Source organism: Gymnogyps californianus, chromosome 15 (assembly GCF_018139145.2).
Source record: "Gymnogyps californianus isolate 813 chromosome 15, ASM1813914v2, whole genome shotgun sequence".
NCBI classification, from domain to species: Eukaryota; Metazoa; Chordata; class Aves; order Accipitriformes; family Cathartidae; genus Gymnogyps; species Gymnogyps californianus.
In genome coordinates this window covers 5,233,465-5,256,216 of record NC_059485.1, presented here as the reverse complement: position 1 = coordinate 5,256,216, position 22,752 = coordinate 5,233,465, and the positions used below count along the sequence as shown (strand labels likewise).

General features: G+C 34.4%; 1 protein-coding gene across 2 annotated transcripts in view; it reads left to right on the top strand.

The window, feature by feature from the left end:
- Positions 1 to 22,752, top strand: part of SDK1 (sidekick cell adhesion molecule 1) — a 413,144-nt gene that overhangs the window by 30,858 nt on the left and 359,534 nt on the right. Inside the window, exons 1-2 of one of the 2 annotated variants that reach the window (XM_050905715.1) lie at positions 3,725 to 3,774; positions 4,452 to 4,493. The exons of the other annotated variant lie outside the window; for it this stretch is intronic. Coding sequence (XP_050761672.1) covers positions 4,460 to 4,493 — 34 coding nt within the window. The 5' untranslated portion in view covers positions 3,725 to 3,774; positions 4,452 to 4,459. Of the gene's footprint in view, positions 1 to 3,724; positions 3,775 to 4,451; positions 4,494 to 22,752 lie in introns of those variants that run through there. 2 annotated transcript variants of the gene reach the window in all.

Here is a 22,752-nt window from a genome sequence, read left to right as displayed (position 1 = left end):
ACCTGTGTTTAGAAATACAATGCAGTTGGTTAGCTGGTGTTTAACGTGGTTGTGCAGATAATGAAGCATGAAAAAACCAAATTTGCCTCAGGTCAAGTATGTATCAATTGCAGCATCATGAAGATGCTAATATATATTTAAGAGAAGTGGTTAGTAACTTGCTGCAAAACTGATTTGTGCATGGACTGTAAGTAGATTTGTTTTCTGATGTTTGAATTAATTTGTTTTATGTAATTTGCCAAGACTGGAAGTTTGAAGTCTGTTGCCTAAAAATAACTACTTTAGGAAATAGACCTAAAACCTCATGATTTTGGAAAAAGAATTTTAAGAATTGCAGAAGTTACCTCTGAGTGTCAGGATTTAGTTTTCTTTGTAAGGTAGTAATTTAAAAACAAAACTTTCGTTCTTTGAAATTCTTTGACCTTTAAAATAAATTTCAGATACTATTCTGTGCCCATTCAAATGAATGTTATTGTTTTTTCTAGTTTTGAAAATAAGAAAGCAGTTTTCTTCTTATCTGGATTTTTAGGTGGGCTTTTATTTAGATAGTAGAGGCTTGACTAACAGGTGTAGAAGGGAAATTGAATTTTTTTGTTGAGAAAGAGGAAGTCTGAGATACTGCAGACAATAAGCAGTTATTGTTTGTCTTTATTTGTGAAATAGAACAGAAAGGAAACTTATTCAGACAGAGGTTGATGCAAAGTTTAGTGGTTCAGAACAGGGTTTTGTATACAGCAGTTGAAAAATAAATAGATAACATTTGTTCCCGTTTTTAACATGCACTCATTTTGGTTGGAAATAAGCTAGCTGCAGTGCACTCTGAGTGTTCTACTGAGTCTGAGTTCGCCACCTTACGCAAAGAAAAGTATCCTTTGTACATAGAATGATTTGCTTTAAAAACAACGATACTGGTTTATTGTTTAGGAGAATAACTTGAATGACTACATGTTTCATAAATGTGCATTTTAGTACCCTTTTCAGGTACTTTTCCCCATTGCTTCTAATACGTCTAGATAAAATTATTAAGGAGTAAGTGAGGAGCAAGCCACCGTGGTTCTGTTTTTCTGGACATGGCTGGACTTTAAAAAAAAAAAGAAAAAAAAATTCTGCCTGCTGTCATAAGGAGATACATCAATATCATGTCCTAATTTCTCTGTTTTGAGAGAGTAACCTTGATACTTTGTCACATACTTCCAGATTTTTGTTGCCAATGGTTTCCTAAGTTATTAGTTTAATTTTCATTGTATTTTTTGTATCTTTATTATATTTTTTTTTCCCTCCTCCTGTCCACAGAAATAAATGAGAATATCCAAAATTGCTAGTTTTTTTACTTTGATGAAGAGACAGTCCATTTGTTTCCATCACATTGTGTATTGGTCAAGTAGCAGCCAGCTAGAGAAAGGAGGATGAGTTGTCTATTTAAAAGCAAATTCAAGAAACTGTCACTTTGTAAAAAGTACTCTCACTTCTTGTGATTGGAAATGGGATTCCTGTGGTCAGAGTGAAATTTAAAATATTTATACTTAAGTGAGGTGATCATGATCTAGAAAGTTTACCTACTTCAAAGTTAAGTTTTTCTTTATATTGGTAAAGCAGTATTAACAAACAACTTCAAAAGTATTCAGTCATATTTTTTCCCTAGTTCTCATGCTTCTCTTATAAAATTATACTTTTTATAAAAAAGTCCTTGTTCTAGAATAGCAAGTATACACACTCCTAAAAATGCCAGCTTTAATTAAAATTTAATTAGAAACATTCCAAGTTGAAACACTGTGACAGTTGGATGTGTTCTTATCAATTATGTGTCATAGGGAGGGTTTTGCCACAGCAGTTTGGAGAAAACTGAGATTTATTACCTTTCAATATATGTTGAAAATGGTAGAGCTTAGAGGATTCTCTGAAGAACCTGAATAAATTTTTTTAGTTAAATTTGAAAAATGGTGGTTAAATTCCTACCCCACTGAAGTTCCTGTGAATTTTGTTATTTATTTCAGCAGGATAGGTAGTCTTTAACTCTCCCTACGTATGTGTCTACAGCACCTATATATTTATATAGGAAAATGTTAATGAGATATGTGGACAGGGTAGTAGGAAAAAATTAGAATGGTGTTGAGAACAGAGAGTGACTATCTGGGATATTTCAGAACATTTATAAATTCTGCAGTAGTATTTCTGAGCTTTATACAACTATATCTGTACATTTTTGAGGTCATGGGATAACTGACTGCATCACACGTAGTAACTTCACTTCATACTTGTGGTTCTTCTCTGTGTATATGTTAATTTTGTCTCTTTAACCACTTATCTATTAATATTGGTCAATGAATAACAGCTTGGAAAACACTAGGGATCTGTTTTTTCCCCAATGAGACAAAACTTCAGAAGTCAGAATAAAATGTGAGAGTGGTTAGAGCTGGATGGTGTTGCAGTCATGCTTCCTTGGTTTTCATTTCGTTTGAGTTGGTATCAGTCTTACTACCAGACAACTAGCATAGTAATAAGGATTCCATATATTAGCCTATTCAATTTCCGTTCTTTATATATCTCCTGTAGCAATTGCATATTAATTCAGATTTTTGAAAGATAGACTTCGCAGGATGGATAAGTTATTTTTGTATTCAGACACAAATGTCATGCCTCTTATTTATTTACCTTTTCAAATGTTTCTAATCTAAACTTAACCCCTGGACTTTTAAAACAAAAAATTATGTTGATGAAGAAGGAAGTTGATCCTTTATTTGGTTTCAGTGTTCAATTAATTGAAACTGTTAATCTTTGACTTACACCGCTTAAGTCAGTTTGGAAAATTTTTTTGAGCCAAATAGGTAAGGAAAACTGTAGCTGTTGTGAAGCTTAAAAAAATAGCTGCAGCTAGGTCTTCAAGGTTATTTCACAGTAAAAAGCTAAATTTGAAATGCTAAAAAAAATCAACATGGTGTGGAAACATTGCAAAGTAATCTTACAGAAATGTTATTTACTGTTAGTATTAGGGAGGCGGGTTTATTGTCTAATTAAATAATGATTTGTATGCAAGCTTAAATTACACTATGTATGTATGCAATAAAGTTTTCTTGAAGGACAAATTAAAAAAATCTAATTATTAAAGCCTTATTTACCGAAAATGAGCACTACAGAACATAGAAGGGCATTTTCTAGTTTTAGCATTATGTTTGTTAGTTTAAATGTCATCCTCACTAGTACCTAGGTTTAATGTTTCATTTAAGTTTTCTGTCATTTCATTGCGCTGGTTTTTTGTATCTGAATTCTGCTAGCCTCACTAACAGGGTTTATATAGTACTATCTAAGAATTAACAGTATATGAATTATAATGTGGTATTAATTGAAGATGGTAGGGGTAGAATGTGAAATCTAGCCAATTATTTAAATATTAAAAACATTCTGTGTTGTTAAAGCTCTTCTGCGGTGCTTGCTTTACACCTCCTCTTATACTCTCTTGGCTTCACACCAGAGGAGTTCATTTTGTAGCTTTTGGGTGGTTCAAATGTCCCAGCTGCATCAGGTGTGACGTGTAGCCCTGGGGTTGTGCAGCCAGCTCTTGGATAATCTGAATTCCTGATTTTGAAGAAAGTGAACGAGCACAGACTCCTGAGGCTTGGGTTCACTTGGAACCTGCCCACATTTCGTCTTTGCGTTTACACATCCTGCAATATTTTACTAATTTTTTTTTCTTACCAGGGCATCTCTTACTCTGGGTGGCACTAGTCCCCACCAGCATTTTCTTCAGTGAAATCTTTCTAAAATTTCCATCCTTTGGTAAGCATGAACAATGCAGCTATGCATTTATACCTGCAACAGTTGCATCCTTAATATCCTTTTGATTATTTCACCTTGATAAATTAGCTTTTTTTTAATTTATATCTTTGATTTTTTTTTTTAAAGTGGAGAGTATTCCGCTCCAAAACAAACTCGAAGATTTACTTACATAACATCAGAATGGGTCAGAGGAGCGGGAGAAGCCATGCGTAGCTCTGAGACTATGCAAATGCTCTATAGTCATTCCAGTTCTTCCAGTTCTTGCTGCAGTGTCTCATACTTCCATTAGAGTACAAAGAATAGGAGGAGAAAAGGACACCTAGGGAGGGTGAATCACCTTCTCAGATCCTTTTCTTTAATACAGTAAAAATTTGCCCCAGAAAATATGACAAGTATCTTATATTGAGGTAAATATAAGTGATTGGTTTTTTTACACTGTAACCACAGCAGTTACTGTACCTTTTTAATTTGCATATTTTTAATTTACTTTAGTAGAAAATGAATCCTAAGAGTTCCATCAGCTCATTTCCCATTTTATTTGGTTATGTTAGTTATAACTGTGTTTATATTTAATGTAAGACACATTATAAATACTAATAGATTTGTTCTGCTAGCAAATATTTCAAGTCAAATTGTTTGCGTTTTGGATGTGATTATATTCTTTCTTGAATATATAGGAACAACTATGCATTATCCCATTCAAAATACTGGAGTAACTTGTGAGTATGAATAAAATAGAATTTAATGTAATATCAAACATTGTAGAACATTATTTTATTTTCAGATAGCCTTATGGTCTTAAATGACTTCAACAATCAGTGAAGCTTTTCTTCCTTTGGACATTGCTGCTTGACTGTATTTATTTATTTATTTAAACAGCCAACTTGGCATTATTTTTGGCCTACCCACTCATTTTTTATTGCACAAATTATTTCTGCAAACTGCTTGTCAGCATGTTATGATAGCATACTCTAAATTTGATTTAACTCATGGTAGTAGTAACCAGTAGCCAGCCTTTTCTATTCCTCTCTTGTTTTCAATCAGTTTTTCTCTTTATATCCAGTAGACCTGTTGGCTGTGAAAGTGCCTTTTTAAGATCAAATTGTGTCAACTCGCTTACACTTGAGCTTTTCTCTCTTGGCCTTGGTCTACAGTAAAATAAAAAGTCAGATGGAATGACACCAGGTAGTAGTCTTAATTTATGTATGGTTTTTTCATTTCAGACTTATGCTGTGGTTTTTATGCTCCAATGCTGCAAATATAGGGATCATTTCTTTGCTGTTGGAGTGGAGTTTAGGCCAATTTTCTAGTGAAATAAGTTGGGGCAGGGCAGTGTATAGAAATTTGCATTGGCATAGCTTTCTGTACCTGGAAGAATAATTTTGGCACCTTTAGCAATTACTAAGTATATTGTATTTGAAAGAAAGTCAAGCATCTTCTTGCTAGATTATTTTCTTAGACTCTTTGCTCTCTAGACTTCCACCTGTTTTCAAGTTCTCTACTACAAGCCATGGTTTTGCCTTATTTTGCTCTGTGATTGTTACCAAGAGTCTCTCAATTTTGATTTCTTTGATCTATCCTAAAATATTAAGAAGAGACACTTGTACGTTCTTGAATAGAGAAAGTGGAGAATCGTTCCTAAGTTTTGCTGTTTACTTACCTACAGAGCTTTGGTTGAAATCAGGAGAGAGGTGGTGGGGTGGGTTGGTTTGTTTTTCTTGAGATCAGGAAAAAGGAGATTCGTGTTTTTTCTTCAGTGTTGGGAAAATTGTTCCTTGATGTTGTGAATGCCTGTGTCTGGTTGGGTAACTTTTCAGTAAACACCTGTTTCTTAAGTTTCTGAGACCCTATTCTTAGGGCTTCCCCTTTGCTTAATCCAAAGAAATAGAATGCTCTTCTTGAGTTACTTTGTTTTGATGCAGTTCCCAATCCAATTAGCAACCAATTAGAAATGAGAACACTTTTTCTTTCAGACCCTTAGTTAAAAATAATCAATAGGATATATGTTAAAATTTCAAATCACATTATTTTGATACATGTGTATGTCTTCTGTGTTTTATAAAGGTCAAGTATTGTGGCAGCAATTGATGGTTGATTGTCTTGTGAAACAGAATTTAAATCTATCTTTTTACATCTGAACACAATATGGATGGTTGCTTAGAAAAGCTTTTAGTATAGTTCTAAATGAGAGAAAATGTAGTTTACTTGACTGTACTGGCAAATCAGTTAGCAGAAAAGCTAAAAAACCCATACCCGCCATGAAGAAGGCTTGACCTTCAACCAAGCCAGTGTGATGTCTTTCAACTAACTCTATATAACTGGCAAAGCACTAATGAGAGATTTGTCCAGTACCTTTATTTTTCTGTAACTAGGCTGTCGAATAGATGTTTTTCCTTTATTTGTGTAATTTAATATTATATCTCCTTTTTTCTGCTGCTTTATTTAGGACTCTTGGAGCTTCTAGAGGTGATGAACTAACTTCTTTGTTGTAAATAGACCAAGTCTTGATAAAAGTAAAAGGAGTTCAATTTTTTTTTAATTAAAAAAATGGAACTGAAAAGTAAAAATACACCACATTCTTACTGTGTACAAATACCAACCCCTTGGGCAAGGGAAAGGAGAGTTCTTGTCCTAGGGTGGTTTTCATTGAATACATCTAAAAATAGGGGTCTTGAAAAAGAGTAGTGTCAACTCAAGACTCAACTACATTTCAGGAGAAATACTTGGTTTCATTTGATGTTAGCATAAATTCATTGAAGTTGTTAATCTACAATGTGTACATTCAAAATTCTTTGAATTATCAAATTGGCCAGCTATGGATTGCTTTCAAGAGGATCCAAAAAGTTAAACATCAAATATGTTAAACAGCAGATAGACCGATTTTTTCATCTAAAACCTGGGTCTTAAAAAAATAAAAATTCAAACTTCAAGAGTTTTGTTACTTGCGAACGTTGACTTTTTCAGTTTTGCCATAGGCATGATTTTTGTCTACAAGTTGGTTTGGTGGTTTATTTGGGTTTTTTTTCCGCCTCAACTTTCAGTGAGGGATAAGAAAGTGTGGAATTCCATATAGCTTCCCAGTTAATGAGGCTTCACTTCAGTAAGTGAGGTAAACCTTCCTATTGTGTGCAAATGTAATCTTGTGCTAAATTTCTGGAGTTTTGACATTACACAGAGAGAAATGCTTTGGGGGAGAAAATTTTCCTACTTCTGCCTCTCTTCTGAAATGTTAATGGTAAAAGCAAGGCTGTTTCTGAGCAACAGTTGACCTCTTAAAAATACAGCTGCTTGGAAAAATAAATCCAATGAAAACATCTTGTGGAGAAGCTAGATACATCAGAAAATGCCACTGGGGTAAGTGAAAATGTCAGTTCTAATAGCGCTTTGGTTTTACTGGCTCTAGGTCCATATACTTGCTTCTGAAGTGTTATGCTGAATGCTGGAGGCACTGGATGAGGAAGTGAATGTTGTTCCGAGGTATTCCTTGGATGAATAGCTTGTGGTAGTGTTCTTTGAGGACACAAATTTCTCCATTATCTACGCAGCGTTCCAATTTGTCCCTAAATAATGAATCTGAATACTACATGTTGCCCTTCTTTGAGTGTTTCATCAGACTCCGCTCCTGCTTTAAAAAAATAAATATTGTTATTAAGCGTGCAAGCAGTCTAGGGGAAAAACCAACAAAAGCTAAAATGAGATAAGGCAAATCAGAAGCCTAGGCAAGGTTTAAAATGTGTAATTATAGAGAGCTTCCTCCCTCTTTCTTTGAAAAGCCTTTTACTTATTTGAGTGCAGTATTGGAAAATTGAGTTTTGAATGAGTAGTTTGTGGCAAAAAGTTCATTTTTTTTAGTTTAAAATATCACAGGTTTCAAAATGAAAACACTTGTTTTATTCAAGTAACAAAATTAGATGAAACTGCTAAATCTTAGCAACAGATACAATGATATTTGCGGAGGGAAAGATTTCCTCTGAAGAGCACAATCTGACAAGAAAATTAATTCATCCCTGAGAAGGAATCATGAGACTTTGGCAGCAAAGTGTCTTAAAAAAGGGAGATCTTGAAGACACTTCATTTGCAGGCAGTGAATCTATTCACCTAAGCTGAGTGCTTTGTTCTTGCAATCAGAGCAATCCTTAGAAGAAGCAAGGTAGAAAGCAGAAATTCGCCAAGTAGGGAACAGTCTTGCTAGGCAAAGTCATTTTCCTTTCTGAAGTGTTTGAGTGTACAATCAGGAAGAGAATAGTCCAAGAAATATATTTTTGATCAATAGAAACACAGGAAAGCTGTCTGAAAATTCTGTACCTGTTTCTCCCACTTTTCATTTCCTTCTACTAGTGCAATAGAAGACAGACATAAATTCTCAATTGCAGAATTTCATTAAACTTGTTTGTGCCAAGTAGAAGCTCAGAACCTCAGTAGAGCACGTGAAAACATCATCGGTCAACAAGGAATTCCAGATGTAATGGAACATCCTGAGTTTATAAGTTGTAGTATCTCACCTGATTTAGGAGTTGTGAATTCTGCGGGCCTCTAAACATAAAGTAAAATGATTCTGTGTAGCCAAAAGGAATAGTGTTATGAAGATGTCTTGGGACTGGCAGGGGCTATAATACTTGATTGAAGCCCTCTGATATTATATGAATCTGTGATTATTTGAAGGTGGTACTAAATAAATAATAAACACTTTTCTACATTTGAGTAAGTCATTTAGTTTTATGTTGGTGTAAATTAAATGAAAATTTATGTCCTGAAGTGGTTTAAAGATGCAAGAAAGGGGACCAATATTTAAATTTAGTACAATTGCAGTAAACAAATAGTTAAAAGTGTTTGTTCTAGAGTGAAGTAGTTAAGGATTCATAGGAGTATGAAGTTGCTGATTACTACCTGCTGGCATTGTACTCTGTATTCTAAGATAATAATGAAATAGGCTTTCTGCCTTAGCATTCTTTATATGTATGAATATATATAAATGAATAAATTTCATCAACTTCTACAAGGACAGTGAAGAGGCTATCATAGCACTGATCCAGGGACCTCAGAGGTTTACATAACATTCGTTGGCAATATGTGATATAAAAAATGGATCTTAGGGCTAGAGTCACGGGTGCGGGGGGCTGAGGGAAAAATCATGTTTCAAAGGTATAAGAGCTTACTTTAAAATCTACAGTGTGTGGTTTTTTCTGAACTTAGCACTCAGTTTTCCTTGCTCATAGTCCTAACTCAATAATAATGTGATGAAAAAATATGTTAAACATATCATTGAATTATTGCTGCTTATGATTTACTGACACTCAAAACACCATCTATCAGTCTTCAAAGGAAGACTCTAGTACTACTTTATAAGAAATTCCTGTTTTATATATTTTATATCTAAATATTTTGCATATTTTTAAATTTTTTTTCAATCTTAAGAGACAGAGAATAAAATTCTTTTTGACTCTTGTGCAAAGAGTCATTGCTGCTTAGCAAGTGTTCTACCTGATAGTATGCTGAAAACATAAGTAAAAATCATGGTATTGTAGATGTCAGTAATATATGAATATGCATGTCATTGTTAAGTGGACAAAGGCAAAAGGCAGAAGACATGGTGAGGATCAGATCTGGTTATGTTTGTAGCACAGCGAAAATGCAGGTAATGAAATGAGCAGATGTAGACAAACAACAAAAGGTCACGCGATAAACTTAAGTTCAGAATATGTTGCCTTTCAGCAAAACATTTCACAGAGTGTTTACTGGAAGAAAATTTTCCTTGTTCAATTTGAAATACAGTAAAGGTATTAGATATTAACTGTATCATGCTAATTTGTAACTCCTTACTTATAAAATGATGCTGTAAGTCAGTCCATCAGTTTGCACTACCTGCTTAAGGATGATCCTTAGAGGTACGTTAGATTACAGTGTTGATTTTAATTACTTAAAAAATGTAGAAGGAAAACGTATTTCTAAGTTTGAAAAAACCTGAGGCCAATGTACCTATCATATTTTGATCTTATCATCTTAACCTTTAAATAAACAATATAACCAGCAAAACATAAGATGACAATCTTTCTGTAGTTAGTTTTATTTTGGGGCTTAAAAATCAACATACCACTGTATGAAAATTAGTTGTAGTATATTGTTTTGTCTGATCAACTAAAAACTGATAGCCAGAAAGCCATAAAATACAATTTAGTCCTTTTTAATAATAAAAAAAGAATACAAACAATATTTTTGTATTCCATAGAATAAAATGCCTATAGTAAATCATTGACTCATTATTTTCTCAGGCAAATGGCTGTATAGTTGATGCTTCAATTTTAATTATAGTAACACTTAAATATTTTTTTTTCTTACTGTTATTTTAGTAGTATCCCAATCCTTTTCTTATTCCTGTAAGGTAAAAAAAAGCTGTTACAACCTAGAATTTAAATTTCTGCTATGTTATTTAAAAAAAAAAAAAAGACAAGACAGTGTTCTTTCTTGAAATACTTTTCTAATGAGGTCTAAGCAATGCTTGTTTCTCTCCCCCGTGAATTTCAGTTTTGTAGAGAATCTTGAAAAATGGCAATTTAAATATGCAAAGGCAAGATCTCAATTGGTTTATTTTCTTGTAGGATTTTTTCCAATTTTATGGTATCAGATCTTCCCTTTCAAATCTTTAAAACAAAACAAAAAAGCCTCCCCACCCCCCCTTGTAATAATCTCTTGAGCCTGTAATATGATGTGTTTTAGTTAAGTTGGAAGGTGATGTGTGCGCCCTCCTGTTGCCCTTCAGCTGATTGAAAATATTTACACAGTGTTTCTGACCTGAGTGTGTGAAATGGTCAGTTTTCAACTGTTAGCAGTTAATTCAGATTGTATAAATAATTCCTTGTGTTTTGGAGAAGTGTCTGTATGCACCAGTGTGCACTCCTGAAAAGTTTAGGTCATGTTTTTTATGCTATTTAACCCTTACTAACAGACAGTGATATCTTTCACCGAGTATTTGCTGTCCTGAATAATTCTGGCCTTTGGGCTGCATGATATGTGAAAACAGAAGTAGCTTGTTGCATGTTTCAGTATTAAGTATTGACACATTCATCTACTCTGCAGTTTTTTAACTAGGGAATTTTGCTTTCTTTCATATGCAGCTCTTGACAGAACTACTGCTCTTCTGTGTTTCAATACTTGTTTCAGTTCAATTGCAGAATGTTATAGAAAACATCACAGTTGTTCTTGATACTTGGAAAAATCTTGCCAATTTTTTGAAATATTTTCCCAAAATTTGCATGTTACATCACAGATCATTTCAGCCAATGTTTATTCTGTGCAATAAATTTCTAATTTAATTTTATAATTCTCTGCACAATTTAGATTTAAGTTTCTATTGTCTCTACTATTTCAAGGAATTGGATACTACAGCAATGCTAGTGTGTAGTACTAGCAGGACATCTGGGGTAATGATAAGGGAGCAAGAGGAAAGGAAACAGTCATCAAGAGAAGGGAGGAGGGGCTGTTTAATAAAGTAGTTGCCACTGTTCCTCACCAAAGAAGTTGAGCTGGAAGCCACTGTTGTGGTTTTAATTCTCTGTTTATACCAGTGAGCCTGGTGCTCAAGTCATGGAGCAGGGAGTGGACAGTGGTACAGTGCCCTGGCTCATAGCAGAGGACAGTCACCCTGATCAAAACTTTTCTGCACTCATGTTTTCTGCCACACAGTAGTGAGTGTATTGATTTTGTATACTCTTTTTCAGAATAGGTAACTACTTTTTTCTTACCTGTTTCTAGACTATTCTACTTCTAACATGGAAGCCATTTAATTTTCCAGAGAAAATCTGTGTAGTTCTTGTTATTTTCATTGTCTTCAAGTCATTTAATGGAATCCAAGTAGCCTGTGCCACCATAGCGCTACTGATTGTTTTCCTTTGTTAGCTAGATTAAAACTAACAGTGTTCTTATGTATTCCACAGTCATGCTTTATCTTCCTAATCCTCTTTGGGCCACATTATTTATGAAAAGAAGCAGCCACACCATAATTTAATGTGCTTTAAGACTAGCTTTCTAGAAGTGTGATTTTAATGTATCTAAGTATTTATTTGCAGAAGGACCCTTAAAAATATGAAGTGGTTGAGTTTTATCCAAGTTGATCTATGTCTATCATTGAAGCTACATTTAGTGTGCTGTTTAAACTTCATGTTGGTTGATCTTTCTAACACCCACCACTTCCACCAGGGAGCCCCATTACAACTTCTGTATAATGCTCTTTGTACAATAGCAAATTTTATACGGAAATGTAGCTACATTTTTAATAGATCCCAAAGGCAGAATTTTGCTATGAAGTTGCTATATGCATACATAAATGAAACAAGAATAAATATAAAGTTAATAGAAACTAATAGGAAGGCCAGCACAAAATTCATGTTTAGTTTTATGGCTGCTTCCAGTCTTTCAATGTAATCTCATTGATTTCTCTTAAATTAGTGTCTTCTCCTATAGAACCAGATGTCACTTCACATAATTATGTATGCAGCTTCTAAATTCATTTTGGAAACAACGTTAACTGCAAGATTTAGTTCTTCAGTTTTACTATATGATGTACTAAATTGTATATTCATAGAGATATTAAATTTAGATGAACACTTTCTCTGGGTTCCTTTACCCTTGCTTAGACATACTGACTGCTGTAGGGCCTGACGGAACTTAATTCAGCTCTTGAGCAGGTACTAATTCTCAGAAAACAAATTGGCAGGTAAGCATCAATTTAATTTACTATATTAACTGCAGAGGGTAAAAGTCTTGCTGGTGTGGGTGGTGAGGATTCCTCAGCTTGTCCTCATCTTCCTGGATTTTTTTTTTTTTTCTGGAGAGAGATCTATATGTATAGAAAAGTACACACGCATGCACACATGTTTATGTGTGTCTATATATATGTGTATATCTCTTGCATTTGCCCAATATTTCTGGACACAGCTACTGCTTGGTAATCAGAGCTGGACTGCTGCGTACTAGACAGTCCGAGAAGTGTTAACTGTGCTCATTGGAAAAGCTAAATTTACTTTTGGACACCACTGGACATTTTGTGCAACTTCAGTATTTGCTATGTAGAAAGTCTAATATTTTAGAAAACTATTTTATGGACTTCTGTCTATAATTGCGTCATGCATCCTGAGCAAGTTCAGAATTTCTGGGAAGCTTGGAAATTATTGCATATATTTTGGGCAGTGGATGCCTGCATCTTTCTGTCTGGAAGTTTGTGTAGCTTAACTGAGCCAGCTGTGCTCTATAATCTAAGTATATGGCACACATACTTTACATCTTAAATTGTTAATCGAGGTAAAAGATTACTATGAGTAATGGAAAACTTGTGTAGAAATACAATATAATTGTATTAACTATGAACTAGTACTTCTATGGAAATGTTGGGTCTGAGCCTTCAACTAGACAGATCAGTAAACACATACTGCATGAACACTAAAGTCAGGTCTGGGGAAAGAAACATACTTAAAGATTTTCTGGTTTTATGGCTTGTTTCTTATATTTCTGCAGTGACCCCTGATTTATTGCTTTTCTGTGAAGCTCACTTTTGTTAGTGTTAATTTTTAATGGTCCTACTCAACGATAATCTAAAATTTTTGTATGGTACATATTACAGCAGTCTTGGCAACATCATGTTTTCAAAATAGAAAGGGTGAAGAACAGGGTGTTCTGTGTTGTTATAGCTTTGCCTTTTGTTTTGAACATTTGTTTATAATTGTTCCATTAAGTATGGGGTTTTTTTTTAAAGGATAGTGTTTGCATTACTGAAATGTAATAATTACAGAAGCCACAGTTAGAGCTGCACATGGTTTTTATAGTTAATGCGTAGAAATATACAACAAAACCATGATGAAATATGTGAATACCTTTGTAGAGTTTGGCACAGTTTTGGCCTTCTAGATATTAAAATATTATGTTTCATGTTCCTACTTTCATAGCAAATTCTAATCATATTCTGTAATTATTTTTTATTACTTAAATATTGGCATTCACTGAAAATGTCAGTCCACTCTAGAAAGTCAAATAGATAAACAGTAGTGTGATAACAGTGATTTTGATCAAGGACAGAAACTTGGTGAAAGCTTTCCATACATTGTAATCAATTCTATACGGTTTTAATAATTTGGGAGGGGTGGGAAGCTGTGTATGGCTATGGAAGGAAGAAGAATGAGAGATAAATATTGAAAGATGAGATATCTTTAAGGAATCTTCCCTTCTAGTACCCCTTTTTTGTTCACATGATGCACACGTACAGGTATTTTGTTTGAGAGGGATGAGAATGTATTTTTTTAGTAGAAAGAATGAATAGCAAAAATATTGTTTGTTTGGTTTTTTTCATGAATAATCTTGGAAAAAAAGAAAAATCTAATTAAAATACTGAAAGTTTGAAATGTAGAATTTCTGGAATGTTTGTCGTTTTTTTTTAATCAGTAATTTTGCCATAAGTTGGATTCAGCAGTAACATTTGCTTATGATATTACTATCTATTCTGCTTATGCCTACCCTTACTCACCTTGTCCCTTTAGATGTGTTCCTATAGCTATTTCTGGGAGTACGCTCTGAACTGAATCAGGAAGCTGATTTGATTTAATCATTCCCTCATGTGTCTGTCTTTTTTTTTTTTTTTTTTTTTTTTTTTTTTTTCCCTTTCCCAACCTGGATTAGTTCCCCAGTCACATTCACAGTGCAGCCCTACAAACAGTTGTGCAGTACAAGTGAAGGGCAGAATGGGGACAAGGATGAGTAGTAGAGTAGGAGGAATGGAAAACCTTTAAGTCAGCATTACTACTGAGGAAAAGGTATGTGGAACCTTACCCTTACTTTAAATACCACAGGTTCTTTCAGTAATAACATGTTCTGTAAGCTAATTCACAAGACTGCAGTACATATCATGTAAAACAGGAATTATCAATGAATGAGATTAACAACAGCTTTTTCACACTGTCATTCCGGTCAAATGTGAAAATCATAAGTGTAGGGCAGTATTTACCAAAAAAGAAAGCTCGTTTTTTGATTACAGCAGTGATTAAAAAACTTATGATAGCTTAAACTAGTTTTTCCTTATGATTTTTATGGAGATTCACAGATCTATTTTTCATTTAAAAAGATGGTTTGAATATTGTGAAAGCCATTAGAACTATCAATCTCTGATAAGCTAATTACACAAGAGCAAAATCTTTTGTAATAATTAAATATCAGTTAGCTGTAACTTAAATGAGTAGTGTTTGACATAACACAGTAGCTATATTGTTAATGCCCTTAAAATTAGAGTGTTTTCAGTACCTTAGTCTGCCTATGCTTTCTGTACGTTCAGCTGCCTAAAAGTCAAATCTAATATTAATTTGAGAGGTGGAAAAGCCTAAATTAAACATTTGGTAGAATTGCCATTGTTTATATGACTTTTTGAAGTTTTCTATTATGGTTTTCCTGAAGTAAGGTTGAATGTTGTGTGGAAATAAATTACCAGGAAGTTGTTAAGGAGCTGTGACAAACAGGCTGTAAAGGTCATACATAAAAATACGATTATATTTCTTCAAATGAAACAAGAATATGCCCTGTGAAGTTAGAGTAGTTTGAAGTATATTTTTTAATATGGGGATAGTTCATGATGACAATTCTGATTTCTAAAGGAATCAAATGGATTATTTTTATTCTTAAGCCATTTCTTTCCCCTGTGGTCTGGCTTTTAAATACAGAAGTTAGAAGGTTCAAAACTTAGATCTACGACAATCTGTTCAGTGGGTTATGCTGGACATTCCAAGAAATGTGAAATAAATTTGACTGATACCGTGGAATCCTAATTTTCCCCTTATCAGCTGTACTCCTTAAGAAAAGCGCGCTTCTCCTCCCTCCCACCAAATGCCCAGAGGAGACTAAGAACATCTATCAGCAATGCACATTCTGGAAAGTTTTTATTTTAGAAAAACTTATTTAGAGTACTAATTATAATATAGCAGATTTTTGACTTGTAGTATTTGGTTATTATGTTCGCAAAAAGCATAATGGAGAGTAGCTTTATGATTGTATTCTTCGTTTGCTAAATTCTGATGACCCAACTCAAGCAGTTATTACAGGTAGTACAGATAGAGAGGGATCAGGATTCTGTAGCTGAAGATTCCTCCTATATGTAAATAGTACTCACTGAAGATGCTTTTATAACTAGATGATCTGTGATTACAGTTTGGGAATGGCAAATTGAACGGTGAAATCCAAAAATGGGACAGAAAAGTGACTGTTCATGGGACGTTTGGGGTTTTTTATGGACTCAGAAGGACTATTGCCCAGTTCACGGTATTATTTAAATTTGTACTTAAGACCAGCTTTGGAATTATAGAGGAGCTAAAGGGACATAAACCTTCCAAATTAGTCCCTGCTTCCCTTTTCCTTGCCCTTCAGCACTGTTCCTGCTGTAGCATTGTGGCTACTTTCCAGCTTCACAACCCTACCCATCTGAGGAAGCAAACTGCTGTACAAGAGCTTCTGGAGTGTGTATCATACCCTAAATTAGAGTCCTGTGCTGAAGGTCTGTTCCTGTCGTGTGCCTCTGTATCACCCATGACAATGGGTACAAAGCTGAACTTGCATTGGGACTGTGTCTAATGATGCCTGTGTCTCAAGGAAATCAGCTGGACTTAAACATTTTATGAAAAGCTTTGCTTAATGGATGGACTTAATCAAAGTATATGCTTAAGTGTTACTGAATTTGCATCTTTAAAAATGGGTCTAAAAAGAACTCCTTGGAATTTTTTAGTATGCTCTTTGCCTATTATCTTTTGTTCTATGTTTTTACACAGTGGGGCAAAGTCCCTTGTCTGTGATGGGGAATTGTATGTGCAGTGATAACATAAGTTACAGAAATAATGAGGAAAATGGATCTCCTCAGGTACAGAAAGCAAGTTCTGTTTGTATTTATATCTTAGTGAGAAAATGAATTACGTAAATACTTGTTCCATATATTTCATTAAAACTAACAATTATTTTTAATAAACTGATGAACAGTTTTTATAAGTTCTCATAATTTTTATAGAATATTCATGAAACTGATTTTGGTCACTACTTAGTATATTCAACTATTCTCTACTTATTTGTCGAAGATGGAGAATTAGTGTCTGATTCACAGTGTCTGATTCTGCTTTGCACCTATATGAAATAGGTGAAGAACAGTACTAAATCAGATTGTAGGGTTTTTTAATGACTGAACTTGCATGTACTTCACATGACTGAAAATAGCTACGTAGTATGCAAGTCAGTGGAAAATTCACTCTGTTATTCCAGTGCAGTTTCAGTGCAAACTTCAGTACATCCTTAATTATGGAGTCACATAATATTTGCCATCAGATCCATTTGTCAACTCCATTTGCTGTCCAAAGTTACAGATGTCAGAAATTTGTACGTGTCATCAATTCATTTGTCATAGTTCTTGTATGTTAACATTAAAATCAAGTTAGCTAACGTTGACATCTAAATTGCCATCTTTAGGTTTCAGAGTCAATAACAGATTTCAATTAATTTCATAGTGATCTGAGATGTTGTGTCAGGGTGATGCAGATATAAGGAAGTCAACACTGGTTTATACTTGCTTCACTTGTTGGTTTTCTTCAGAAATAAATCATGATGAAAGTGTAAAACAAAGGCTTCCCAAATGTAATTTTCACAAATGAAAGTTTATGTTGATGCTGGAAGGATAAGAAAGAGCTCTTCAAGTTACAGCATGAAGTGGATTCTGATTTAAAAAAAAAAAAAGAAAGAAAAAAGGGAAAAGTGAGAAGGAAGAAAAGAAACAATTTTACCCATAACCTGTTATTGTAAACTTACCAAATTGTTACTCATTAGATAGTAAGTATATAGTCGTTTAGAGAGATTGTACAAACAAGAAAGATGACAGCTACCATTACATGTTTCTTAATTTTTAAATGTAGATTTAAGATTGTTAGCAGGTCATTACTTGTATTCATGTCTCCGTACAAGATACTGTTTTAATTACAATTTCTGGTACTGCAAAAGACCATTTTGAATCGTGATGTTTTGAACAAATGTTATATTGCTCAAACAGGAAAAGCAACACAAATTTAGTAACTTGCATCCATAAGATTCATAATGAGCTTTAGTAAAATTTAACACAAAATGGAGTTTTATGGTTGTGCTTTTTTTTGTTCTTTGTAACTAAAGTAATGTGTGTACAACTGGAAGAAGTGTAGCACAATGGTAAGAGGCTGAGAAATAGCTCATTCTTGTCAGTGTTATTACATGACTGGGATCAATAACTGCAATATCAACAACTGCACACTCAGTAAATGGTCTTAATTTGACCAATCACACTATGTCTAAGTCCTTTAAATGTCGAGATAATTATCACTAATTTTTTTAATCAGAAGCAAGTGTAAAAGCTAAACTGTATTTACGCTTACAAAATGTACACATGCATTTGTAAAGTTACCATTAGTCTTATCTTCTGCTGGAAGCCCAGGTGTTCTTTTCCCTGATCACTGAGCTCTTTATAGAGTTCATAGAGCACATATTCATTCTGTTATCCTGCGCTGGACAATTTCTGTAGTAAAGAAAAGTGGGTGCTAGTTTTAGGTATCACCAGTATGGTAGAGAGCCCAACTCATGTGGATAGCTACTAACGAGCTGACTAGCTCTGCTATTGCTTGATCCAGTTATGTTCTGGCTGCTGATGTAGCCACGCTGATTTGGAATGGATGTGGAATCCATTTGGGTGTAATCCCGCTTGTACCAAAGCTGATGTCACTACTGCTCCACATCTATATGCTGCCTGCTTTGTAGCCTTTTTTTTTTTTTTTTTTTTTTTAGATGGCAAAAAATAAAAACCTAGTACTTTAAAGTGTGGTCTGCAAAACATCTGCTAGCACTAGAGGAGAGCAGGTCAGTCATCTCATTCCTGTTCTTTTTTTCTGCTTGTGAATATGTTTACTTTCCTACCATACAAGAGGTTTCTGTTATTGATCCTGGGATATTCTGTAGTCAAAAACTGGATGGGGAATTGTCTGGGAGTGTTGTCAATAAGGTATGGTACTTGTTTTAAAAATAAATAAATAAAGTAATGAAGTAAGAGGCTCTTAAGTGGGAATTAGATTTTATATATCTGTCAAGGCCCATCTCTGCTAGCAGCACAAACGAGTAGAGCAGACAGCTCAGGGAGGAAAAAACAATTTGAAAATTGCAGTTACAATAAGCCAACATGTAACTTTGTTAAGTAGAAACTTTATTGTTAGTTTTAGTCACACCAGTTCCCTCAAACATGTCTACACGCCACTGCAACTTCCACAAACAACTATAAAGAGACGAAGACAATCCATGGATAATCACAATTTCTGTTTTCAAATGTGCCTTGTTGGTATAGAATTCTGCTGAATATGTACAGCCAGCTCCAAGAGAGAGAGACACTTAATACTCCCTGGGCTCCTGGTGTACTATGGTGGATCAATGTCAATTAGACATGCCTTTTTATGAAGCAAGACAACTTGGTTCTACTGCCACAACATTGCTCCTACTGTTTTATAGTAAATCTGATGTTCTCTGTGGAAGCAAACTAATTTTTTGCACTTCTTTTGTATTCTGTTTTGCCTTTAGAATGGGATGTCACTTCAGAAAAAAAAATTCAATTCAGTTTTTTAGGTTGAATTTTGTAGAAAAGTTTACAACAGTTGGTTTAAACAAGCAAAAAAGTGCACTGTTGCTGGGATGTCCAGGAGTTTATGAGGAAGCTTGTGGTTTTCCAAATTGCAGACTTGGAGAAATATTCTGCTCAGTAACCTGGAAAGAAAAACCATATATGTGAGGAATTCCTATGTAATGAAAAATATATATGTTTTTTACATATTCAGTAGCAACTGAGTAGGGCTCAGGCAATTTTGTGGGGGAAGAAAGGGAAGGAGAACACAGAAGTAAGAGGCGCTGGTCAGATAAGATAGCCAAGCCCAAATAAATTGAGTGAATTACAAAGAACTATTAACATTTGAATGGAGTTATGTAGGGAAGACAGTTACCAGACATTAACTTTTAGTTATTGTCAGCCAGCAGAGGGAATTCACATGAATTCACCGTGATTCAACTTGAAAAAAAGAACTGATATGTCAGAAAATTCTGTTAAATACTTGCCCTCCCAGTACAGTGAAAGAAATGAAATCCAGGACAGTGTTTAGGGGAGGACAATACTGCTAATACACGTGTGCATTTCAGTTTTCTGTTCCATAAGACCACTAAAATACTACATTCTAGACAGATCACATGGGTTGGTTTGAAAAATGTCCTGAGATGGGTCAATCTTTGGTTGAATTCAGATTCTTTTCAGCTTGCTAGAAGAGCTGGAAAGGGAAGGAACTGCTAAAGACATGAACTTTGCGTTGCACAGCCCTGAGTTGTCTTGAAAAAAATAATATGTAGGCATAGATCCCAGGTCTTACGGTGTACACTCCCAGTTCTTATGGTGTACACACTGAGTGAGGCACAGAACTGACACATTTCCCCATTCCCACTGTCCTGCAATGAGGCAGTGGGGAAAATAGGTGCTGTTCCAGATACACTTTCTATTCTTTTGGTTATAGAAGCCTGGAATTCCAGGAATTCACCCCCTGCGCAGGGGGTGAAAGAAACAGAAAAAAATTTTTTTATCTAATTGTTAAGGTATCCAGACATTTTACAAGTTTAGGATGCTGATAGTCCATGATGGGGAAAAAAAGAGATATCCATCAATCAGTGAAGGAAATAAAGGGTGAAAAAAGTAAAAATTGCATTGGATGCCTTAATGTGTCTTCATACTTGTGTTAGAAGAAAGTTAGCTTATATCTAATTAGAAGTTAACATAGCAATAATTTTGTAAGGCAAGCATGTGCACGCAATGAGCTGATGTCGCAGGAAGGAAATGACAAGTGCAGAAGAGCATAAATCAACCTCTAGCTGAAGTCTTTTGTTTTTCAACAGTGCATGAAGGCTTTATAAAAATTTTAACCCTAAAATAGTTCTTAGTTTTCAGATTTTCTAAGAGGGTGTTTGTAGCTTTGAAAGTCATGAATTGGCTCAAAAGTAATTAAAGATCTTTAAATTTGTAAAAGGTAGGAACTTAGTGATATTGCATGCAGTTGATCTGCTTAAAGTAGAGGATTTGTACTTGACTGAAGTTGTGAGCAACAGCTCTGCACTGATTTAGTGAACAAAGGAGACCTTGCATGTTAGTAGCAGAAAAAAGTATCAGTAATGTAAAAATTATGTCTGTCTTTATTAAATTTTAAGTTTTAAATGATACTTTCAGTGAATTTTTTAGTATTTGTCTTATCAGTGACTTCTGTATTAAGTCTGTAATTTTTGAACTCTGAGGGCGTACATTGAATTGACTTTTTGAACTTAATGAATTTTAAACAAACAGTGCTAACGAGGACTAGCTAGAGTAGTATTTACTTTTTTTGTTTGATGAATTGCCAGGACTGGGGTGCTAAGGGGCATCACAGTGGAAGTGGTTTTAATACCTTTGTGTTCTTTCTGTGTTTTTATTTGGAACTCATTAGTTCCTGTTAAAGCAGCTGAACTTCTTAGTTCTTAGTGAACTTCTGTGGTTTTTCTGCCTCTTTATTTATAGTGTATTTTAGTTTTATTACATATCTTGACAACCTGGTATTTATCTTGTGTTTGCTTAGGCTTCAAATTCTGTTTAAAATGATAGGTCTATTTGATTTGAGAGTAGATTTTATCTTTCACGCTACTTATTGTGTGGGATGAGAATGTGGAAGGTTGGAGTACCTTTACATTTCATGTTGTTGCAGTATCTTTTCTTCTTCAATTCATATGAAGAAGTTCATGCCATTTGTGTGGCTTAAAAGCAATTGCAATGAAAAAGGTGAGTCTCTGGAAGAGCTTGCCAAGATTCATTTTTCTAAGTACTCTTGTTTTTAGTCACGTACTGTTGTTGTATAATCTTTATTGGAGAGACTAGACCAAGGCTATTTGATATAAGTACTGGTTTTCTTTGTGCTTTTCCACTAATGAATTGGTAAGATCCTAAAGCCCGGAAGTCCTTTCATCTTCCCTTTCCTCCCTTCCCCCCCCCCCCCATGCTAAATTGGTAAATACACTGTTCTGTGTTATCACGTAGAATCTGTTTTTTAAAAAATGAGGAAGAACTGCAGTTCTGGCTGACTTTTTTTTGCAATGTGACTTCATCTCATTTTTACCTGAAGCTAGCAGAAGATTCTCCGTGCAAATTTTGTTTGGCACAGATTTAGGGTTATGGCTGCCAAGATTACTGATGAAGTAGATGGAAAGCTACTCTTTTGCCATCATTACACAGTGAACTGTACCTTAATGTTAGTAGTAGTCTACTGCTAATGTTTCTGAGGATATGGGTTGAGTTTCAGACAAAAATGTTGTTATCCTGTTTAAGCAAGTTGAAGAAACAATCTGCCTGTGAAAATACCTTAGGAAAACTCTCCATTTGAGAATCTTGATTGCTGTATGTTATAACAAAGATTGGTTGGTTGATTTGGATTTTTTGTTTGTTTTTTTGCCTACCATAAACCTTTTTAAAGATTTTTTTCAAAATATTTTTTATTTTTCTTTGAGTGAGAAAGAAAACTAGATTGGACCCCAAGGAGTTATACATTACATATAATAAAAAATACTTAATATAAATGGTAAAGCCAGTTTAAATACTTTCCTCATTGTTACTGGGCCATAAAAAACTATAATCAGAACAAGTATGCTGTAAAAGCAAACTCTTGTTCAAAAGAATTCCTTTCTTTCAGTTCAGAAGGAAGCCATCAGTGATTGTATTACTTAGCAATTATAGGGAAATCCTTTTTTGTTTAAAATGGTTTATAAGCTTGAGCTAATCCTTCAATGGTCTGTGGAAATAAACCGAGGCAAAAAAAAAAATAAAGCAATTCAACCAAAACTGGAGATTAATGACAGTCAGAACTGACAATTAACTCAGAATTCTTAGTCTTATGTCTCTAGTAAGACTGAGAA